Here is a 22,562-nt window from a genome sequence, read left to right as displayed (position 1 = left end):
CAGGACTGTTGGTGTGTGCAAGTGCGTCTGGCTGTGCATCCAGGTTGTGTGCCCAGAGTTTGGACATTTAGTCGTACGCCTGCTTAGGCTTCCAGGTGATAGTGGCTTCTGTGTTAGATGTGCGCTTGCCTGTGCGCACAATTTGGGCCGCATTGGTTGAGCGCTTAAGTTGAAGGGTGGAAGTGCACCTAGTTTTGCGACGCCGAGCCTTAGGATGCCTCCATTTTGGGTACATAAATTTTGGATGCAAATATATTTTAAAGCATGAAGTCAGCTGGACGCACACATTCAGTCACCTGCTAAGCGTACTGACAGATTGATGGCGCCTGTGGCTAAGAAACCGAAGCGCCTTTCCCTGTGTGCTGCCTGTCATATTCAGGCATCTCAGCTTGGTGTGCCCTCTAACTTGTGCCAGCGCTGCTCCGAGGCTCAGGGAGAATTATCTTCCTTTGATTTTACTAAGCCTGGTTCTTCCTAGTCTGATGACGGCCTGGGTAAAGACATGTCAGGAGGGGGTGATTTTGGTATTCCGTAACTGGTTCATCAGTGGGGGAAGGGGGCTCAGCACTGGTTTCTTCTGGTTTTGGTATGGATCCTTCTGCTTTTTCTTAGGTAGAACTTTTTTCAAGGATTGCAGTCCTTTCTTCAGGTGCAGTCCTCAACCCCATCCAATCCTGCCAGGTCAGAGTCACAGTTGGTGTCCTCTCACTAGCCCGGTATTACTGTTAAACACCAAAGTACAACTAGATCAGCAGCAGTTCCTCCCGATAGGAATCCTGGATACGGATGATGAGGCCGAGCCTGACTCTCGGGAGATTGGAGAAATTCCTGCGGGACTGGAATCATATAAGACTGTGGTGCGGTTCTTTCATAGAGATGAGTCTTGGCTCTGATTTCCCAGACATTAAAGATGCTTGGGAGTACCTGGGGGCAGATTCCTTGTCTGAACCAAAGAAAAATCCCATTTTGTTTCTTTGCGTAAAGCCTCTTGGTTTTTTTATCCCATTATAGAGGCCATTCAAGAATTGATTAATCTTGAGTCGGGCGTCCCGGAGGCTAATTTCAAAGGGGGTCAGGTTTTGGAAGGCCTGTACCTCTGGATCCAGTAGTGAGAGAGCGTTTGTGTTTTCTGAAAGTGGATGCACTTGTCTGTGCCGTCTCCAAGCGGTTGATTATCTCCGTGGAGGGAGGAGAGGCCTTGAAGGATGTGCACAACAGAAGGATTTAAGGTCATCCTTAAGCAAGCATTTGAAGCAGCGGCAATAATCTTGCAGCTAGCTTTTTGTTGTTCCCTGGTGGTTCACTCTTGTTTACTTCTCTCTCAGGAGGTCGATGAATCTGTAGTGAATTCCAGGACAGTTTTGGAGCCAGCAGCCGCCTTTTTGGCAGATGCGGGCTGCGATTTGGCCCGTACCTCAGCCAGAAGGGTGGCTTTAGTAATAGCGGCCAAGCTTCAGTTATGACTGAGAAATTGGTCAGTCGATGCGACCTCCAAGGCTAACCTTACGAAAAGCCCTTTAAAGCTCGCTCTTGTTTGGGAAGAAAGTTGGAGAAACTGGCCAGTAAGTGGGGCGAATCCCAAGTTCCTCACTTGCCGGAGAATAAGAAGCAGATGCCTCACTCTTTTGGCATGAGAGGTTGTGCCAGGGGATCCAAGCATTTTCGACCCTACAGAGGAACGACCTTTCAGAGGACTCATCCTTTTGTCCCAGACAACCTAGACGGGGCATGGGCTCGGGTAGTAGAACCTCACAAACCTCCCAATAAAAGTATGCTGACCCACCCCCAGGAACAGGAGATGGGGGGGGGGGTGCCTCTCTCTCTTTTATCAGAGGTGAGTCAAAATCACATTGGACCAGAGGATCCTGGAGGTGATACGAGAGGGATATGCGCTGGAGTTTCGCAGTGTTCCTTGGGATGTGTTCATGGTGTCTCCTGCCACACCCCGCAGAAGAAACATATTGGGGCTGATGCAATAAAATTTGCGGAAAGCTGGCACTAACTTTTCAGCGCCTGCTTTCTTAGCGCACGCATGGTGCCTGCAAGGGGGGGCGCAATGCAATAAACAAATTAGGGAGTCGCGCTAGCAAGGAGGCAGTAGGGTCGCTAGCGCGACCATAGCGCCTCCTTCCTAACGCGACCATGCGGTTACCAGCTGTCTGCCGGTTATGAACACCGATGCCGATAAACTCTGCGTCGGTTTTCATAACTGCAGTCAGCCGGTTATGAAAACCGACGCCGAGCATATCGGCATCTTTCTTCAAAGTGGCCGGCAGAGTTTTTTTTCTTTTAACTTAAAAAAAAAAAAAAAGTACAGAAAAGCAGTTTTTTCTCCTTTTCTTCAGTGCGCTCAGCTATTAACGCCTGCTCCAGGCAGGTGTTAATATCTGAGCGATAAATGTGCATCTAAGACGCACACTTCTTTTTTTGCATTTGGAATGAATGAGTAATAGCCTCATTCACATTCATTTGCATGTGATGAGCGCTAACTCATTCACTCCGCGTCGGACGCGCGTTAAATAGGCGCTAATCCCCCTATTGCATTAGGGGGTGGATTAGCACCTATTTAACCTGTGTCCGACAGCGGGTTAAACAGTGCGCTCGGCTGAGCTCCCTGTATTGCATCGGCCCCATTGAGAGCTGTGGTTCCAGTGCCCATGTCTCAAATGGAATATTGACCCGTATTTTCTTATTTCGTTATGCCCAAGAAGGAGGGCACCTTTCATCCCATCCTGGACCTCAAAGGGGTCAGCTGTCATTTGCGGGTGACTCATTTTTGCATGGAAACATTGCGCTCAGTGATAATGGTCGTGCAGTCGGGGGAATTTCTGACCTCCTTGGACCTATCCGATGTGTACCTGCATATTCTGATCCAACTAGAGCACCTTCAGTTTCTGCGATTTGTGGTTTTGGGATGCCATTATCAGTTGCGGGCACTGCCTTTTGGTCTAGCCACCGCACCTAGAAGATTTTCCAAGGTTATGGTGGTGGTAGCGGCAGAGTTGACAAAGGATGGGATCCTGTTACACCCGTATTTGGATGACTGGCTGATTTGGGGCAAGTCTCTGGAAAAGAGCCACCTAGTGTCCTGCAAGGTGATTTCCCTGTTGCAGGAGCTCGGCTGGGTGGTGAACCTGACCAAGAGCAGTTTTCAGCCTTCTCAGTCGCTAGAGTATCTCAGTGTTTGGTTCGACCTGAAGCAGGGCAGGGTTTTCCTGCCGGAAGCTCGTATTCAGAAGTAGATGGCGCAGGTGCGTCAGCTGATGAACACTATATACCCAACAGTGTGGTCCTATCTACAGGTACTTTGATGGTGGCAACCCTGGAAGTGGTGCCATGGGCGAGGGTGCACATGTGTCCTCTTCGATGCTCTCAGCTGTCCCGTTGGAGCCCACAGTCTCAGGACTATTTGATTTGGCTCCACCTGCTGATGGAGGTCTGCTCTCAGCTACAGTGGTGGTTGCAAGCAGATCATCTAAGAAAGGGTGTTTCCCTAAAATCACCAGAATGGTTATTACTCATGACAGAGGCAAGCCTCCAGGGTTGAGGAGCTCACTGTCAGGAACTGACAGTACAAGGGTGCTGGAATGCAGAAGAGTCTCTATGGAACATCAATCAGCTGGAAGCCTGGGTGTTATGGTTGGTGTGCTTGCAGTTCAGCGGCAGGTTGCAGGGTCGAGTGGTCCAGATAATGTTGGACAATGCAACAACAGTGGCTTACATCAATCAGCAGGAAAGAACCAAGAGCCAGCAAGTGTCACAGGAGATATACCAACTTATGGAATGGGCAGAAGTGTCTCTTTAGGAGATCTCAGCCCCACACATTGCAAGAAAAGACAATGTGAGAGTAGACTTTCTCAGTAGGGAGAGTCTGGACCCAAGAGAATGTGTATTGTCAGATGAGGCGTTTCAGCTGATAGTGGATCACTGGTGACATCTCGCAATGCAAAGGTTCCTCGATTTTTCAGTTGCAGGAGAGATTCAAAGTCCTTGGGTATTGATGCTCTCATGCAGGAATGGCTGGAGGACAAGCTGCTGTATGCCTTTCCCCTGTGACCCATGTTGGGCAGCATGGTTCGGAGGGTCAAGAGTCAAAGAGGGATGGTGCTTCTGGTGGCACCAGATTGGCCCAGGAGACCATAATATGCAGATCTGTGAAGACTTCTGGTAGACTCCTCCCTCAGGTGTTTCCAGTGCACAGGGTTCTTCACAAAGATCCAACTCAATTTTGTCTTACAGTATGGCCTATGAGAGGGCTTGCTTGCTAAAGCGTGGATATTCTACTGCAGTAATTGCTACCTTGCTACGAGCAAGAAAGTTCTCCACTTCCTTAGCCTATGTGCGGGTTTGGCAAGTGTTTGAGGTTTGGTGTAAAGGTCGGGGTGATCTTCCTCGTTTGGTTAAGATCTCACTCATTTTGGAATTTTTGCAGGATGGATTGAATAAAGGGTTGGTCCCTAATTCCTTAAAGATATAAGTAGCGGCTCTTGCTTGTTTCAGGGGTCAGGTCCTTTGACAGCTCATCCAGATGTGGCCAGTTTCTTAAGAAGAGTGAAACATCTTTATCCTCCCTTGTGGTTACTGGTGCCCTTATGGAGTCTTAATATGGTTTTGGATTTCTTAGCGGGCCCTACATTTAAATTGGTGTAACCTTTCCTTGTGGTTACTGACCTTGAAAGGTGTTTTGTGGTGATTTGTTCTGCGCGTCGAATTTCTGAGCTACAGGTCTTGTCTTACCAGGAGTCATTCCTCCGAATGACTCCAGGGGCAAAACAGCTGCGTATTGTTCCTTCCTTTTTGCCAAAAGTGGTCTCAGATTTTCACTTGAATCAGTCCATTTCCCTGCTGTCTCTGGATAGAGAAAGAGATGTGGAGGAATATTGCTTGTTGGGACCCTTGGATGTCAAGAGATATATCGTGAGGCATCTGGAGGTTTCTAAACCTTTCCAGAAGACGGATTTCCTGTTTGTCCTCCATGGTGGTAGTAAATAGGGCAAGCCAGCTTTGTGGGTTACAGTAGCTCGCTGGATTAAAGAGGTGGTCACGGCCGCGTACGTGGATGCTGAACAGCCATTCCCTAGTCAGGTTAGGGCTCATTCCACTAGGACTCAGGCAGTGTCATGAGAGGAAGTTAGATTGTTGTCTCCTGTTGACATTTGCCGAGCTGTGACGTGGTCCTTCTTACACACCTTTTCTAGGTATTATCATCTGGATGTGCAGGCCCAAGAGGACGCAGCCTTTGCACATGCGGTTTTGACAGAACCGCGGGCAGCCTCCTGCCCTATGCGGGAGTAGCTTGGGTATATACCACTGCTTCTGGATTCATCTGACTAGACGCTAAGAAATGAGAAATTACTACTTACCTGATAATTTCTTTTTCTTTAGGATAGTCAGATGAATCCAGCTTCCCGCCCTTGGCTGCCAATTAATTGTGTTATATGGTCCTCCTGCGAGGCTACGTGTTCCGGGGTTACTGGTAAGTGTTAGTCCAGTCCCTAGACTAGTGTTAATACATTCTTTGTCTGAGCTCAGTGTTTCCTGTTGGCTTTTGACTGAAATGGGTATCTGTTATTGATCAAGTTTTTTGCTAGTCTGTGCACAGTTGACTTTTGCAGAGAATACTGGCAGACTGATGTCTCTGCAGGGGTATTATATACTGTGACGTCAGCTTGCTCCGTCTCCATCTGCTGGTAGAGGTGAATAACCCACTGGTTCTGGATTCATCTGATTATCCTACAGAAAAAGAAATTATCAGGTAAGTAGTAATTTCTCACTAATTTACGTAGGACACAGAAGATATCCAAACTACAACATTTATTACAAAACCATAGACAAAAAAGTAACTTTCCCCTTCTTCCTGAAGATGAAGAGTGGCAGAATTCTGGTGCCTGTTTTGGGGAAGAAGGTGAAGAGTCTTGCCTCTACCTCAGAGAGAAAGGGGAGAAGGAGGAAGTCTCTGCTGCTGCTCTCAGAAATGGAGCATCAGTATATCCAAGGGAAGCTGAAAGAAAGAAAAAAAGGACAGTCAGAATGTCTCCCAGACAACATAGAAAATAACAGGTACAAAGCAGGAAATAATGTGGCACATACAACTACTTCTCCAAGACAGCAAACACCAAGGAATGCATGCTGCCTTGCCTGGATTTCTGGTCACTGGCTCCTTGAAGATGCTACTGTGGGTAGTCCAGAATAAAGAGAAAAATAGGGAAGAAACTTGTATAAAAGGGGTAACAGTAATGCAAAGGCAAGATACACAGAAGAGATTAAATGTGTAATGTAACCAAGAAGAACAAATACAAGCAATATGGTATACAGTACCTAGGGAACACAGAAAAAAACAACCCATGCCTTTCCATAGCATGCAACAAAAGTCCACAACCAAAGCACAGAAAGGAAACCAGGCCACGCATATAAAAACACAGGTGCAATAGAGAGCAACAGAAAGAGGGAACATACATGTCTGGAAATTTTGGATCAAATGATATACATAAGCAAGATAAGAACAGCAGGTGCCACATTAGTATGCCAGACAGAGGCAGACAGCACGTGAAAAAAAAACACTTGTAGAAATACACATAAAGTGCCATGTTGGACAATGACAGACATATACAGGGAAATATTCATGGGGTGTTTTCCTCCAGGTCTTGATACCCTTGAGGGTTCTTCATAAGCCATCAAGGCACCTTTGCGTCCCTCATTTTTGTTTCTTTGTAACCATGAAGCAGGTTGCCCTTGCTCTGATCCCTAAACAAGGAGCAGGTGATTCATAGGATCTGGTCAGACTGACAAATCTTAAAAAAAAAAAAAAAAGACACCCACCCCATGGAGCTGCGCATGTTGTTATGAATGCTATTCCAGGTATCATTTCTTTTTGTTTGTTAATTCAAATAAATAAAAAATGCTTGTCTTAAAAAAAGACCTTTATTACTGGACCGAGTCCATATAGTGGTAAGCTAAGTAGTAGTCTAGAAAAACATTCACTACTAGATACTACTCACTCTGGCAGCAAATCTTGGACCCCAAAGAATGCAGATCCTATCCTTCTCACAGAAACATAGGAGAACATATGGGCAGAAAGACCTAGCAAGAGTAGTTCTCCTTGTCCCAGTACTGATCCTGGAGGACCTGCTATAGGAATACAGGTGAGCGGCACCTGGGGGTGGCTGAGATGGTGGTTACCATTCATGATTCTCAGACAATGAGCACAAGCATGTGAAGCCTAAATGTGCACACTGTGCACCATGCCATTAGTAAGGCCTCTATTTGTGCTCCATGGGCATAACTAACAGACACCCTGTGCTCTTGGGTGATTCTAAACAGCAGCCTTTCTTTCCCCTTCCCTCCCCATAAGCAGCTCAGCAGCAATGAAAGCACTCCTTGTCTTCAGTCCTGGCAACCAGCACTGCTTCCAATATATAAAGAACTACATACCATATGCAGTTTGCCCACTGATATCTTTATCATCTAAAAATTTGTCCAGGTTGCTTTTAAAGTTGTTTGATGTTGTAGTCATGAATTGTCTCAGTTTGCAAAATGTTCCACAATTTCACCAGACTTTGAGCAGATAATTCCTTCCTCTGAAGGTGATAAAGTCTATCTTCCCTTAACCCTAGATGGTACCCTCTTATTTTATTGTTGCTCTGGTACCAACAAGATTGCTTGTGAGATCCTTATAGAGTTCATTGATATAGGAGGGTGTAATTAAAACATTACTCACATATCTTTCCTAATGTAAATAGCTCCAGTTTGGATAAGGTTATGTATAAACCGTTATGTTCCTTTTAATAATGTAATGGCCTTTTTTTTTTTTTTTTTTTTTTAAACCTTTTACAACATTTGGATATTCCTTTTCAGAATGGGTGCCCAAAACTGAACCTCATACTTCAAATGTGGCCTGATCAGGGTCTTTTAACAATGGAAGAATGATACCTTTCTACCTTGTTACCAACCTGTTTCGTGCACAAAAAACATTTGTCTAGCTTTGACTGTCACTGGTTGTTGACTACACTAATTTTGTGTTTGTCTTTCTTCTGGTTAGAGTTAGCAAGTTCTGACTCTTTCAAAGTATATCACCCTTGCCAATTCCTGTGATCCAAGTGCATTTCTACATGTGTTCGGTTTAAATCTAATCTGCTAAACTGGCTGTCTTTTTGCCAAAGATATTTACTATATGTATTCCTCTGTAAAATCAATATTCTGCAGTATATTTACAATGCAATGCGTCAGTGCCGTTTGCTGCTCTTGAATCCATACTGATTTTTGCTACTTATAGCCCTCCCTTCCAAGTATGCACTATTTCCAGTCTTTTCCTGGGACTGATATTAAATTAATTGAGTCACATGATTCTGATCTGGATCTCTTTCTTAATATTGGCATTATTTGGGCCCTTCGCCAGTCTAGAGGAACCTGGCCTTTGCTAACTGATTTCTGAAATTTTAGATAGAGAAGTCATGCAATCCATGTCACTCATTTCCTGTAACTTTGGGCCAATTGCGGATGCCATGGCATGGTCAATCTTCACTCAACCCCCTGATGCCGCCATGCTTCCTCTGACTCTTGGGTATTCCTTTGGCACACGTGCATGCCAAACCTTAAAGGGTCCATGGTAGGAAAGACTCCGTGGCACCCTGCATTGACGTCACACACCAGTCCTGCATCAATGGGACCTCAGCTCGGCAATGCAGCAACAAGTTATTCTGCTCTGCAGTGCATGTTGCTATTCCTTGCTCAACTTGCTCCTGACTCTGCCTGTCCTCTGGGTTACTGTTTGTGCCTGCAGAGTGTCTCCAGTTCCTGCCCTGTATCTATCCTCCGCACCTGCTCCCTGCCTCAGTTCTCTAGCTCCTTCTTGCCATGCCTCCTTCTTACTAGAGATGTGAATCGTGTGATCGATCGTCTTAACGATTGATTTCAGCTGGGAGGGGGAGGGAATCGGATCGTCGCCGTTTGGGTTTTTTAAATATCGTGAAAATCGTGTAAATCGAAAACCGGCACACTAAAACATCCCTAAAACCCACCCCGACCCTTTAAAATAAATCCCCCCCCCTCCCGAACCCCCCCCCCCAAATGCCTTAAATTACCTGGGGTCCAGTGGGGGGGAGGGCGGGAAAACCGGCACACTAAAACAACCCTAAAACCCACCCCGACCCTTTAAAATAAATCCCCCACCCTCCCGAACCCCCCCAAAATGCCTTAAATTACCTGGGGTCCAGAGGAAGGGTCCCGGTGTGATCTTTTACTCTCGGACCTCCGGTGCTTGTAGAAATGGCGCCACCTTTGCCTTGTCATATGACAGGTCAAAGGTAGCGCCAGCGCCATTTTGTTTTTTGTCCCCCGAGGTCAGGAGCGCAGGAGATCGCTCCTGGACCCCCGCTGGACCCCCAGGAACTTTTGGCCAGCTTGGGGGGGCCTCCTGACCCCCACAAGACTTGCCAAAAGTCCAGCGGGGATCCGGGAATGACTTCCTGCATGCGAATCGTGTTGTCTACGGCCGGCGCCATTTTGCGCCGACTGCAGGAGGTCGTTCTGGTGTATGGCGCCGGCCATACACCGTATGGCCGGCGCCATTTTCCGTATGGAAAAACGATTCGCATGCAGGAAGTCGTTCCCGGACCCCCGCTGGACCCCCATGGACTTTTGGCCAGCTTGGGGGGGCCTCCTGACCCCCACAAGACTTGCCAAAAGTCCAGCGGGGGTCCGGAACGACCTCCTGCAGTCGGCGCAAAATGGCGCCGGCCGTAGACAACACGATTCGACTGCAGGAGGTCGTTCCGGACCCCCGCTGGACTTTTGGCAAGTCTTGTGGGGGTCAGGAGGCCCCCCCAAGCTGGCCAAAAGTCCCTGGGGGTCCAGCGGGGGTCCGGGAGCGATCTCCTGCCGCGAATCGTTTTTCCGTATGGAAAAACCAAAGGTAGCGCCGGCGCCATTTCTACAAGCACCGGAGGTCCGAGAGTAAAAGATCACACCGGGACCCTTTCTCTGGACCCCAGGTAATTTAAGGCATTTTGGGGGGGTTCGGGAGGGTGGGGGATTTATTTTAAAGGGTCGGGGTGGGTTTTAGGGTTGTTTTAGTGTGCCGGTTTTCCCGCCCTCCCCCTTCCCCCGATTTACGATTTTTTGACGATAAATCGGGGGAATTGTTATTGTATCGCGGCTCTAACGATTTTTGACGATTTAAAATATATCGGACGATATTTTAAATCGTCAAAAAACGATTCACATCCCTACTTCTTACCTCTCTCCTGCGTGCTCCACCCCCTTGCCTTGGCCCTTGTTCTCCCTTGGACTGGTCTTCCATGCCTGATTTCTGCCTGAATGCTGTCTTCCTGACCTCTGCTTGGAATTGGCTCTGTGTGAACGCTGCCAGCCCCGACACATGCCTGGAACATGACCTTGCCTGCATCTGCCTGCCCTGATCACTGGCCTGTTCTCAAACTTCCTTCACTCATTGGGACCTTGCCTAGGTCCTACTAGTCTCTGAATCTAAGGGCTCAGCCTACGGGGAAAGGGGTTGGTACAGGTGAAAACCAGTCCCAGTCCCCGAGTGTATGCACCTTCTGACAGTGTGGTTGTGTCAACTATGTCTTAGTCCCAAAGGCTCACTGACCATGACATTTCCCATAATAGCCTTGGATAGATTTTGTCCAATGCTGAAGCCTTATTTGATTTTTACATGGAAGAATCTATAGCAACCCTTATCATTCTTTTGTCATTAACATTCCTAAAGAACCTTTGGGGGGTCTGGATTTATCTTTAGCAATATATCTTTCATTGTTGAATTCCCTTTGAAAACTACATTTCTCCAATGTCCCAAAGTTTTTTTTAATTTAAAAAACTCAAAAGCTCCTGGTTTTGCTTAACATTTAATGGGGTGAAGTGCTATGCTGATTTTAAGAGTTACAGCTCTTTTTATAGCTGAGTGGGAAAAAAAGTCTACAACATATTTGAAATTGAAAACTCCTTGTGTTTTAGCCCTCAGTTATCTGAAAAAAACTATTGAACTGATTTTTTTCTTAAATTTGACCAGCTGAGGAAGTTTGGAAGCCTGATCTTCCCTGCCACATTTCAGAAAACAAATGACATATCTTTGTAAAATCATAATTTAGCATAGAAGTGGAATTGTAACAAAGACCCCCTAGGTTTTTAAAAATGTTTTGGCATGGTAGTTCCTACCTGCTTCTTTGGGTTGCTTGCTTAGTGGGAACTGGCCTTTTGCACCATAAGCTTTCTTTCAAAGCTATCTTCCCCATTTTGTAATTCCCCCTTCCTATTTAGTTCCTCCATGCTGGACAGTCCTTGACCAGTTCCAATAAACTACAACACCGTATGGAATCTGGTGCAAGTTCACCTTGAGTCTTGACTCTAGTTTGTTATTAATATTTATTGTTTTTGATTTATGACTTGTTTTTCCAATAATTTTGCACAAGGTGAGGAACAATAAAAATATACATAAAGACATAAAAATGAGCTTACAATAAATTATAAAATCAAAGTATAAAAATAAAACAGAATGCATAAATAATTATAAAAAAGAAATTAAGCATAACAATAATAAAATGACCTAATTACAATAAAAACTATAACGGAGGCATCCTTAAAATGCACTAGTTGCAATAAATAGAACTACGAGCCTGAGAGAAGAGCTATATTTTAAATGCTTGAACATTTGCAAATCTCTGCTTAGGCGAGCCTGTCATGGAATAGAAATCCAAAGTTGTGGGACAGAGCATGAAAAAACTTGTTTATGAGTCCTTACATGTTTCACTATAGATGTTGGTGGCCCATGTTTAGAACATAAGAAATTGCCAAACTGGGTCAGACCAAGGGTCCATCAAGCCCAGCATCCTGTTTCCAACAGTGGCCAATCCAGGCTACAAATACCTGGCAGGTACTCAAACACTAAGTAGATCCCATGCTACTGATGCCAGTAATAGCAGTGGCTATTCTCTAAGTCAACTTGATTAATAGCAGTTAATAGACTTCTCCAAGCCCTTTTTAAACCCACCTATACTAACTGCACTAACCATATCCTCTGGCAACAAATTCCAAAGCTTAATTGTGCGTCGAGTGAAAGAATTTTCTCTGATTAGTTTAAAATGTGCTACTTGCTAACTTCATGGAGTGCCCCCTAGGCCTTCTATTAGCCAAAAGAGTAAATAACCAATTCACATTTACCCTTTCTAGATCTGTCATGATTTTAAAGAGCTCTATCATATCCCCCCTCAGCCGTCTCTTCTCTAAGCTGAACAGCCCTAATCTCTTTAGCCTTTCCTCATAGGGAAGCTGTTCCATTCCATTTATCATTTTGCTCATCCTTCTCTGTACCTTCTCCATCCTAACTATATCTTTTTTGAAATGCGATGACCAGAATTGTACACATACTCAAGGTGCGGTCTCACCATGGAGCGATACAGAAGCATTATGACATTTTGAGGTAGATTTTAAAAACGTACGCACGCGCGAACAAAAGTACACTGGATTTTATAAGATATGCGCGTAGCCGCGCGTATCTTATAAAATCCGGGGTCGGCGCGTGCAAGGGGGTGCACATTTGTGCAACTTGCGCGCGCCGAGCCCTGCGCACGCTGCCCGTTCCCTTCCCCTACCTAAACCCCCCCCCCCCTATCTAGACCCCCCCCACCTTTATCGGAGAAGTTACTACTGCCTCCGGGCAGTAGTAACTTACGCGCGCCAGGCCCCGACACAGGCCGCTGTGTCGGGGCACTCGGCCACGCCCCCGGACCGCCCCTTTTTGTAAGCCCCGGGACTTACGCGCGTCCCGGGGCTTGTGTGCGCCGCCGAGCCTATGCAAAATAGGCTCGGCGCGCGCAGGGGGGGGGGGGTTTGGGGTAGGTTTTCGGGGGGTACGCGCGTACCCCTTTGAAAATCTACCCCTATCTTTTTATTGGACTAATTTAGCACATCTGTGATTAGCTTTGGGGAGTTATCCTCCCTTCATTAGGTCAGTGAGGAAACTGTGTAGTTACACTTTGTTTAAATAGTACAGAATAGCTAGGTTTTATGCTGCTTATGTATACCATTACAGCTCAGTAAAGGAATGGGAGCTGGGGGGATGTTAGAGGTGAAAGGATAATAAAACTTGACAGTTGATAATGGGTGAAAAAGCCAATGTTCTTAAGACCTTTTGTGTTTATTTCAAAGTGTTTGATCTTCTTAATATTAAATGTTTTGCATTTTTGCATACCCTAAAGTTCCCTTTAACTCCCTGATTGTGATTTTATTAGGGCAAATGATCTTCCTTTGAGAATTTTTCACTAACTGAGCTGTCATTCTCTAGAATGGTTTGTGTTATGTCTATGGAGATTGACTCTTGTCCTTTAATTTTTGACTTGTTTCACTGCTGTAGCGTCCTTCACATTTTTTGCATAAGATCATGTATATTACATTCTTAGAGAAGCTTGAATGTGAACCTGTTATTTTGAATGCCTTTCCCATGTGGTTAGCAGTAGGGTCCTGTGATATTTTATTATTTTTTAATTTAGATATGTGCTGGCACAGTTTACATCGTCATGTCTTGCAGGTTTTATGCTATTTTCTTCTACTTGGGTTTATATTTGGAGCTTTTGCCTTATAATTTTTTTTTTGGTTGGGTGGTTGCTGGAATTGTCTTGTAATTCATGAGATCTATATTCAGTTGCTGTCTGGATAGCAAAACTTATCTGGCTAACTTTGGAGGTATATTCAACAGTGTAGCCGCACTGTTGAATATAGTCGGCTATACTAAAGTTAATGGGCTAATTTTCACACAGCTCTTTGGCCCAGCCAGACTTAGGGCCTCATTTTCCACGCCGCTCGCACGTGATAAGGGACCTTTCGCACGCAAAAAGTCCCTTATCGCGTGTGATACCAGGATGGGGGCGGAGACTCTGCGCCGACACCGCGGACAGCGAAAAGGTAAGTGCCTTTTCGCATCGGCTTTCGCTTCCAATGGCTACACCTCCTATGGTGGCGCTATTGGGTGCGAAACCGGCAGCGATCGCTGCCGGCTAGCGCAGGCCCTCCCCGCATTTCGGCCTCCCGCCCCTCATCTTCTAAAGTATCGCAGGCCAGCTAACTCTGACTATCGGACGGGGTTAGCCGGTTAACTTAGCCGACTAACTCAATTCCTCTCAGTTATGCCCTTGGATTGCCCTAACTTATCCTGCTAGATTCTATCCGGCTAATAAATTAGCAGGCTAAGCGCCCAAATCTTCTTTTAATTGGATAACGTTTGAGTTATCCAGCTAAATGCTTTTGAATTTGGACCTCTATATTCCTGGGGGAATTCTGTACCAAAAAAATAAAAACTTCTGTACACAATATTTTAAAATTCTGCATACTTTATTTTTCAAATAACACAATATAATCACTGTCTGAGTAATAATCAATTAAAAATTCAATAAAGAAAAAGTTTTTACTTAAATATGCAGAATTTTAAAATTTGTTTTCGTGTAGAATTTCCCTGGGAGTATTGTAATAGGACAAAGAAGGTAGTGGTTACCTTCCTTCTAGTCTCTCTCTCCGTTTCCCTCCCTCCAAGTTCAACCCCATTACCCACTGTTTCTCTCCACCCCTCACCCTCAGGCTTGATCCTACCACTCTCACCTTCTCTCCATGGGCCTGAGCCCACCATATTCTCTCTCTCAATTCTTCCCTTCAGACTCAACCTCATCTCTCTCTTCCCTCTCAGAAGATGTGCCTCCAGGCTATTCCTGCATCCTTCTTGCCTGTATGCAGCAAAGTTACAATGGGCCCTATCCCAGCCCACATGGTTTCAGCCACCACCTCCTTCATCCAGGCCTGTACTGATTGATGACATCTCCTCTTCCTGCCCCATGCAGCCCAATGCTGCTGCCACCTTCTTTTTCCAGCCCACATTTTGTCTGCTCCCTTCAGCCCTGCATGGATTATGTCAACGTTTTCTCCTCCTTCCAGCTTGTACAGGCCACTAACTTCACCTCCACTCCTACCCCAAAATGATTCCTTTTTCTGGCCCACTCAGGCCAATGCTTTTATCATTCTATTGGCCTACATGATGGATACCACCACAACGTCTCTCTTTCTGGCTTGTACAGGTAAAAGCTATTGCTGCCTCCCTCTGACACCGTGCAAATTCTATACGGAATTTGTAAATTCTGTGAGCAAGGGGTATGCTGTGCCAAATTTACATTGCGAAGTAGTGCAGCAGTTCACCCAGCAGTAAATCCAGATCGTAGGGATCTATCAAATTTAACAAAAACTAATGAAAAATAGGGAGAAATTCCTACTTACCTGATAATTTCCTTTTCCTCAATAAGGACAGGTTAATCCACACCAGTGGGTTATGCACCTCGACCAGCAGATGGAGATGGAGCAAAGCTGACATTACAGTATATATATATACCCCTGCACTATCAGCCCACCAGTATTCTCTGCAAAAGCCAACTGTGGACAACTAAACAACACATGAACATAACTATTAACAGACAACCAATCAAATACTCAGTTAACAGGAAAATACTGAGCTCAGACAACGAGTGTAATATCACTAACCTAGGGACTGGATCTGACACCAGTAATCCCCGGAAATGCAGCCACTCAGGAGGACAATATCATCACCGTTTGTTGCGGCCTGGGAGCCGCGGTTCGGGAGCGGACACTTGAGCTGAACCACCCTGGGTAGAGTAGCTCTGGAGGCGGAGCCACAAGCACAGGAGTTCGCCCGGGAACCAGGAACCCCCCAGGAGGAGCCCGTAGGGTCCTGGAGCCTTGGGACTTAGGAGACACGCAGGGGTCTTCACCCGGGAACTGGGAACCCCCCAGGAGGAGCCCGTAGGGACCCAGAACCTCGGGACTTGGGAGTGCAGCTAAGCTCTTCACCCGGGAACCAGGACCCCCCAGGAGGAGCCCGTAGGGTCCCAGTCCCTTGGGACTTCTGCACAGTGAGAGTCTCTCTAGGAAGGCCCGGGCAAGGGTGAGCACAGAGTCCAGAAGCAAGAGCCAATAGGCCAGAGAGCACAGGGCCAGCGGAGCAGGATCAGAGTCAATAAAGTCTAGACTGGGGCTTGCAGGGTGCAAGCTAGGAGCCAGCAGCGAGTAGGCCAGAGCCTGGCAGAGAGTAGCAGGTAACAGGACCCGAGACAGTCGGGCAGCGATTCCAGTCCAGGCCTGCAGGAGGCAATGTCCACAAGCGAGGCAGCTGCGGCAGGCAGTGGTCGAGTCAGGAACGAGCAGAGGTCGGTGGCTGGCGGCAGGCAGAGGCAGAGTCAGGAACGAGCAGAGGTCGGTGGCTGGCGGCAGGCAGAGGCAGAGTCAGGAACGAGCAGAGGTCGGTGGCTGGCGGCAGGCAGAAGCAGAGTCAGGAACGAGCAGAGGTCAGTGGCTGGCGGCAGGCAGAAGCAGAGTCAGGAACGAGCAGAGGTCGGTGGCTGGCGGCAGGCAGAAGCAGAGTCAGGAACGAGCACAAGTCGATAGCTGAGGCAGGACAACGGAAGTGCAACTAAGAACTACTCACGGTAGCGACCCTCGTTGCAAGGCAATGAGAGGACTGGGGGACGCTGGTTATATTGGGCTTGGGGCGTGGCGTAATTAGCTCAGGCGGGGTCAGGCTTCCGGCGAGCGTACGTCCATAACACGCGCACGCGGGGCGGCAGCGAGACGACCCAGTAATGGCGGACACCCAGCATGCACAGCAGAACCGCGGAGGCGGCATTCCCAGCCTCGGAGGTGAGCCCTGAACACGGCTAGCAAGGGGGAAGCGGTGGAGACCGCAACACCGTTGGCAGCCAAGGGCGGGAAGGTGGATTAACCTGTCCTTATTAAAGAAAAGGAAATTATCAGGTAAGTAGTAATTTCTACTTTCTTAGCATTCGCACAGGTTAATCCACACCAGTGGGATGTACCAAAGCTACTCCTGAACAGGGCTCCTGCTCTGGGCTGCCCATGGTCTAATCAATACTGCATGCATAACGGCTGCATCCTTGTGAAGCTGAGATCTCCTGAAGATGTACATCTGCCCATTCCATGAGTTGGACTATTTCCTATGACACTTGCTGGCTCTTGGTTCCTTCCTGGTGATTGATGTAAGCCACTGTCGTTGCATTGTCTGACATTATCTTGACCACTCAACCTGCAAGCAGTCGACAAATCGCAAGCATGCCAACCGAATGGCACAGGCTTCCAGCTGATTGATGCTCCAGAGACTCTTCTTTACTCCAGCACCCCTGTGCAGTCAGTTCTTGATAGTGAGCCTCCCAACCCTGGAGGCTTGCATTCTTTGTGAGTACTAGCCAGCCATCTACCAGTTCTAGACTTCTCATGATTTCAAAGACCTCTATCATATCCCCCCCTCAGCTGTCTCTTCTCCAAGCTGAACAGCGCTAACCACTTTAGCCTTTCCTCATAGGGGAGCTGTTCCATCCCCTTTATCATTTTGGTTGCCCTTCTCTGTACCTTCTCCAGTACAACTATATGTTTTTTGAGATACGGTGACCAGAATTGTACACAATAATCAAGGTGCAGTCTCACCATGGAGCGATACAGAGACATTATGACATTTTCCGTTTTATTAATCATTCCCTTCCTAATAATTCCCAACATTCTGTTTGCTTTTTTGACTGCTGCAGCACACTGAGCTGACAGTTTCAGTGTATTATCCAGTATGATGCCTAGATCTCTTTCCTGAGTGGTAGCTCCTAATATGGAACCTAACATTGTGTAATTATAGCATGGGTTTTTTTCCCTATATGCAACACCTTGCTCTTGTCCACATTAAACTTCATCTGCCATTTGGATGCCCAGTGTTCCAGTCTTGCAAGGTCCTCATGCAATTTATCAAAATCCACTTGTGATTTAACTACTCTGAATAATTTTGAATCATCTGCAAGTTTGATAACCTCACTTATCGTATTCCTTTCCAGATCATTTATAAATATATTGAAAAGCACCGGTCCAAGTACAGATCCCTGAGGCACTCCACTGTTTACCCTTTTCCACTGAGAAAATTGACCATTTAATCCTACTCTCTGTTTCCTGTCTTAACCAGTTTGTAATCCATGAAAGGACATCGTCTACTATCCCATGACTTTTTAGTTTTCTTAGAAGCCGCTCATGAGGCTTCTAAAAAACGCCTTCTGAAAATTCAAATACACTACATCTGCTGTTCCTAGGGGTGGGTTGGCACACATTCATTGAGAGACTTGGGAGGCACCACCATTCAAGCCTGCGCCCCGTCTGGGTTGCCTAGGATGACAGGACTGAGACCTACTCAAAGGTCAAGTCCTCTGAGAAGTCGCTCCTCTTTAGGGTCGAAAGCGTTTGAAACCCCTAAATGACCTCTCTTGCTGAAGGAGCACCGTGCCTGCTTCTTAAGCTCTGGTAATCAAAGAACCTGGGACTCATCCCACTTATTGGATATTTTTTCCAGCTCACTCCCAAACAAGAATGAACCTTTAAAAGGCAATTTTATAAAATTAGACTTTGAAATTGTATCGCCTGACCAATTCCTAAGCCATAGCAGACGCCTGGCCGCTATTACCGAAGCCAGAAGTGTGGACCAGGTTGCAGTCCGCATCTGCCAAAAAGGCAGCTGCCAGTTCCATCACTGCCCTGGAATTCACATCAGACTCATCAACTTCCTGAGAGAGAAATAAACCAGAGCGAGCCATCAGGGAGCAACAAAAGGCTAACTGCAAATTCATTGCCATCACCTCAAAAGCTTGCTTAAGGATAGCCTCATTTCTCCTATCATGTGCATCCTTCAATGCTACTCCCCTTTCTATAGAGATAGTCGTCCACTTCGTGATGACACACACAAGCGCATCCACTTTTGGAAAGTGCAACTGCTCTCTTGCAGCTGGATCCAGGGTGTACAGCCCTTCCAAGTCTCGTCCCTCTTTAAAATTAGCTTATCGGGCATCCCAATCAAGATCAATCAATTCTTGAATAGCCTCCATAATGGGGAAGAAACCTGACACCTTATGCAAATAAATTAAAATGAGATTTTTCTTTGGCTCAGACATGGAATCAGCAGCCGGCACCCCCAGCATCTTCAATATCTAGCAAATCAGAGCCAGCAACTCATCTCTATGAAAGAAACACAACATTATTCTATATGGCTCTAATCCCAGAGGAATTTCCTCATTATCCAGGGAATAAGGATCAGACTCATCATTCGTGCCATCCGAGTTCCTAACAGTGTGATCCGCTGCAGATCTAGACATACTCAGATGCTTACCCGCATTACCAAGCATACGGGAATCCACAGCCTGCGATCCTGAACTGTCAGGATTGGCTGGGGCTGTCGACTGCACCCGAAGAAAGGACTGCAGCCCTTGAAAAAATTCCACCCAAGGAAAAGCAGAGGGATCCATACCAAAACTAGGGGGGCATCGGTCCTGCGCCCACTGAACTACCTTCCCCCACTGACTAATCAGTTAGGGGAGCCCCAAAACCAGGCAAAACCTCTAGCAGTACCCCCTCCTTTTCCATTCCCACATCATGCTGGGAAGGACTTGGCTTAGCAAAATCAGTTGGAGACCATTCTCCCTGAGCCTTCAAGCAGCGCTGACACAAGTTAGAGGGGACGCCAGGTTGTGATACCTGAATATGGTAAGCAGCACAAAGGGTAAGGCTTCTTACCTACTGGAGCCATGGATAATTTGCTATCAGTACGCTCCAAAAAAATGCCTGATAACTGTGCACCCAGCTGCACTCGTAATAAGCGCTTACCACAGACGCCCAAAAAGTAGGTGCCCAATATGCTTTTCAGGTACGCGCCCACCTGAGCGCTCCTAAACGTACACCTGAACACCCATCCTAGCGTGCAAGAGTGAACCAACATCAGACACTGTTTCGCTGCAGTCATGTGCGCAGAAACGTGCACGAATGCCATCGCAGCGGTGACTAAGCAAAGCCTGAGAGTGGTGCCTAGACATAAAGGCCACTCAACCTGCCATGCTGTCATGACTTCCCCCCCCCACCCCCCCGCAGATGGGAACAGATGTCTGATCAGAATGTCAAGCTCAGAGACTAGCAAGGGGATGGAATCCCTAAAATTAACTCCCCTTTGTTTTTTTTAATTACTCTTTACCTGAACTCAGCCCACCCTGGCCGAGTACAGAGTCGGTCTCTAGCTTTGGGGGGAGAGGGCAAAGGCCTTTACCATCGTGCTCAGTTTCCGGCACCTGCTAGCCTCTCAGTTGTTTGTCTCTCCACTGCTAAGTCCACACCGTAAAAAAACAGCTACCTGACCAAGGCACTCATCTGAGGGAGGGATCTGCAGGAAAACACGACTGAGGGAGGGACCATAAGGTATCACCACAGGAGAGTGGGGCAAATTAACTTCCTTCTTCTTTTCTCCTTCTACAATTTTATTTCAAGCAATCCCCAGTAGGAAGGTGCACATCCACCATCTGCTGGAGACGGAGAATATTGGAGGGCTGATGTCGGTGCAGGGGTATATATACCATGAGGTCAGCTTTGCTCCGTCTCCATCTGCTGGTAGAGGTGCATAACATAGTGGTGTGGCTTAACCTATCCGAATGCTAAGAAAATAATAAATGAAGGGAGTTCAGGGATCCAGGTAGAGGGAAGAAATGAAAGAGGGAGAATAAGGGGATCGAAGGGGAGAAAAGGGAAATAGGATGGAGGTGTGATTCTACTACCACACATCTCAATTATGCACTTCCTACACTTCACAGTATTTCCCTGTACTTGAATGGGCTTTTAGTACTAGTTATTTTATACAAGGCAAAAAGATTTTTTAATTCGCATTAAGGAGATGTTAAACTTGCCAGATGGTCTCTGAAAAAGTTCTTTTCTCTCAATTATAATGTAAAAAACGCTATTTTAATATGAGAATTATAAAAGGGAGATATTCTGTATCAAATTCCATGGATACAAAATTGTAGAAAATCAGGGGTTCTGTTACTCCTAGTTTTATAACAGCTCTGAGGGTAACCCTTTGTCTTACATTATACTGCAGATAGTATATACTGGTATCCCATTAGAATTCCTAATCAGTGAGTTAAACTTGAAAAAATGTACTAGATAAAGTGAAGTTATAAAGAGCTTTAATCTAAGTCAAGGTTATGTTCTTCACATTTATAAATAGTTCATTTTACTCACTTTAAACTAAGTTAAGTTCATGTTTTGTCCGCATTTATAAATAGTTCATATTACTCGCATATATCAAGAGTTCTCTGTAAAGCATTTATAAGCTAAGTTCATGTTTAATGTAAACTGATGTGATACTCACAGTGAATGTCGGTATATAAAAACTTTTAAATAAATAAATAAATAAATAAATAAACTTAAAAGAACCTGAAATTATCTGCCTACTTATTTCTTAACTCTGTGCGTGCATCTGGTGGTCTTATTCATAGTCTCCTTTCTTATTTTCTTCAAAGATATTTGTATCTTATGTTCTTGGAATCTGCCTAGAACGGGTCCTGGTAATAGATGGAATATAAATTATTGTAAATAAGAAATAAATACTTTATTAGATTTTTTTTTAATGTTTTGCAAAAGGTGTGTCAAAGATGGTTTAGTGAGTGAGACCCAAAATATCGATCTGTCGTATGCTTTTGTACTAAATATGCTAATATAATTTTTTATTTGGCAAGCCTGACATTACCTGCTTATAGTATATTTTGCAGTACTGGAGGGCTCTCCACGTTCTTTCAATGTTTCACTTTTAACCAATTCTCCTAGTACAAGTTTTGTGTCAACACAGTTTATCATGGTTATGACTTCTATTTTGTAATTCTTATGACACCCTGTATCTTCTTATGCTATATTTATAATCTAGTTTTGACTTATAGATTTTCACACAGCAATATGGTTGATGGTAGCAACTTTAATTATTTTGATTTATAAGGTAAAGCAGGAGGATCTTTCATAAACTGCAAACACTTATTTTTCTTAAGCAACTGACGAATAAAAAGGGCTATTTTAATGATTTTGTCTGCTCTGTTTTGGTATCATTGTATTAATTAGGTGAATTAGTATAGAAAAATCATGATTATTTTTCTTGTTAATTCGGAAGATAATATATTTGGAGGGACTGTATCTCTTTCAGCTTTAATGGGGCAGTTTGTCACTGACTGAGTGCCCCTAACAATTCCTAAAAGATTTTTTTTGGGATGTTTTAGCTTGTGATAACAATACCATGACCCTGTTGGTTTATCCTGTGATATCACTACTATTGTGTTTTTCTTCAGTGTCTATTAGAGATGGGCAAATGTTTGTATTGTAAGTTGATCCTGACCAAAAAGTCAGGATGTATAATTGTGATCCTAAACTTCTCCAATTAGTTGTTGATTTTCCCCTTTAGGCAGGGGTTTCTTGGACCACAATTATAGACTGCAACAATTAAATCAATAAGAAATCAGGGGAAACAGCAACATGTTTTATTATCATAATATACAAAGCTGAATCAGTCCCCTACCTGCAGAAAAATCCCTGTATTTTAGACGAAGTGTTGGACCACAATTTTTGATCCATCTCTAATCGTAAGAGGATCACAATTTAGGGGGCATGGCCTTAACCACATATTTTTGCTTCTAATCCACTGTTTTTTGGAT

The 22,562-nt window shown here is 45.5% G+C and overlaps 1 protein-coding gene across 3 annotated transcripts in view; it reads left to right on the top strand.

Moving 5' to 3' along the window:
* The window catches only part of SERP2 (stress associated endoplasmic reticulum protein family member 2), a 69,068-nt gene that overhangs the window by 5,622 nt on the left and 40,884 nt on the right, over positions 1-22,562 (top strand). Inside the window, exon 2 of one of the 3 annotated variants that reach the window (XM_029601725.1) lies at positions 5,864-6,588. The exons of the other annotated variants lie outside the window; for them this stretch is intronic. Coding sequence (XP_029457585.1) covers positions 5,864-6,193 — 330 coding nt within the window. The 3' untranslated portion in view covers positions 6,194-6,588. Of the gene's footprint in view, positions 1-5,863; positions 6,589-22,562 lie in introns of those variants that run through there. 3 annotated transcript variants of the gene reach the window in all.

This window comes from Rhinatrema bivittatum, chromosome 5 (genome assembly GCF_901001135.1).
Source record: "Rhinatrema bivittatum chromosome 5, aRhiBiv1.1, whole genome shotgun sequence".
Lineage (NCBI taxonomy): Eukaryota > Metazoa > Chordata > Amphibia > Gymnophiona > Rhinatrematidae > Rhinatrema > Rhinatrema bivittatum.
This window is presented reverse-complemented; position numbering and strand designations above follow the sequence as displayed.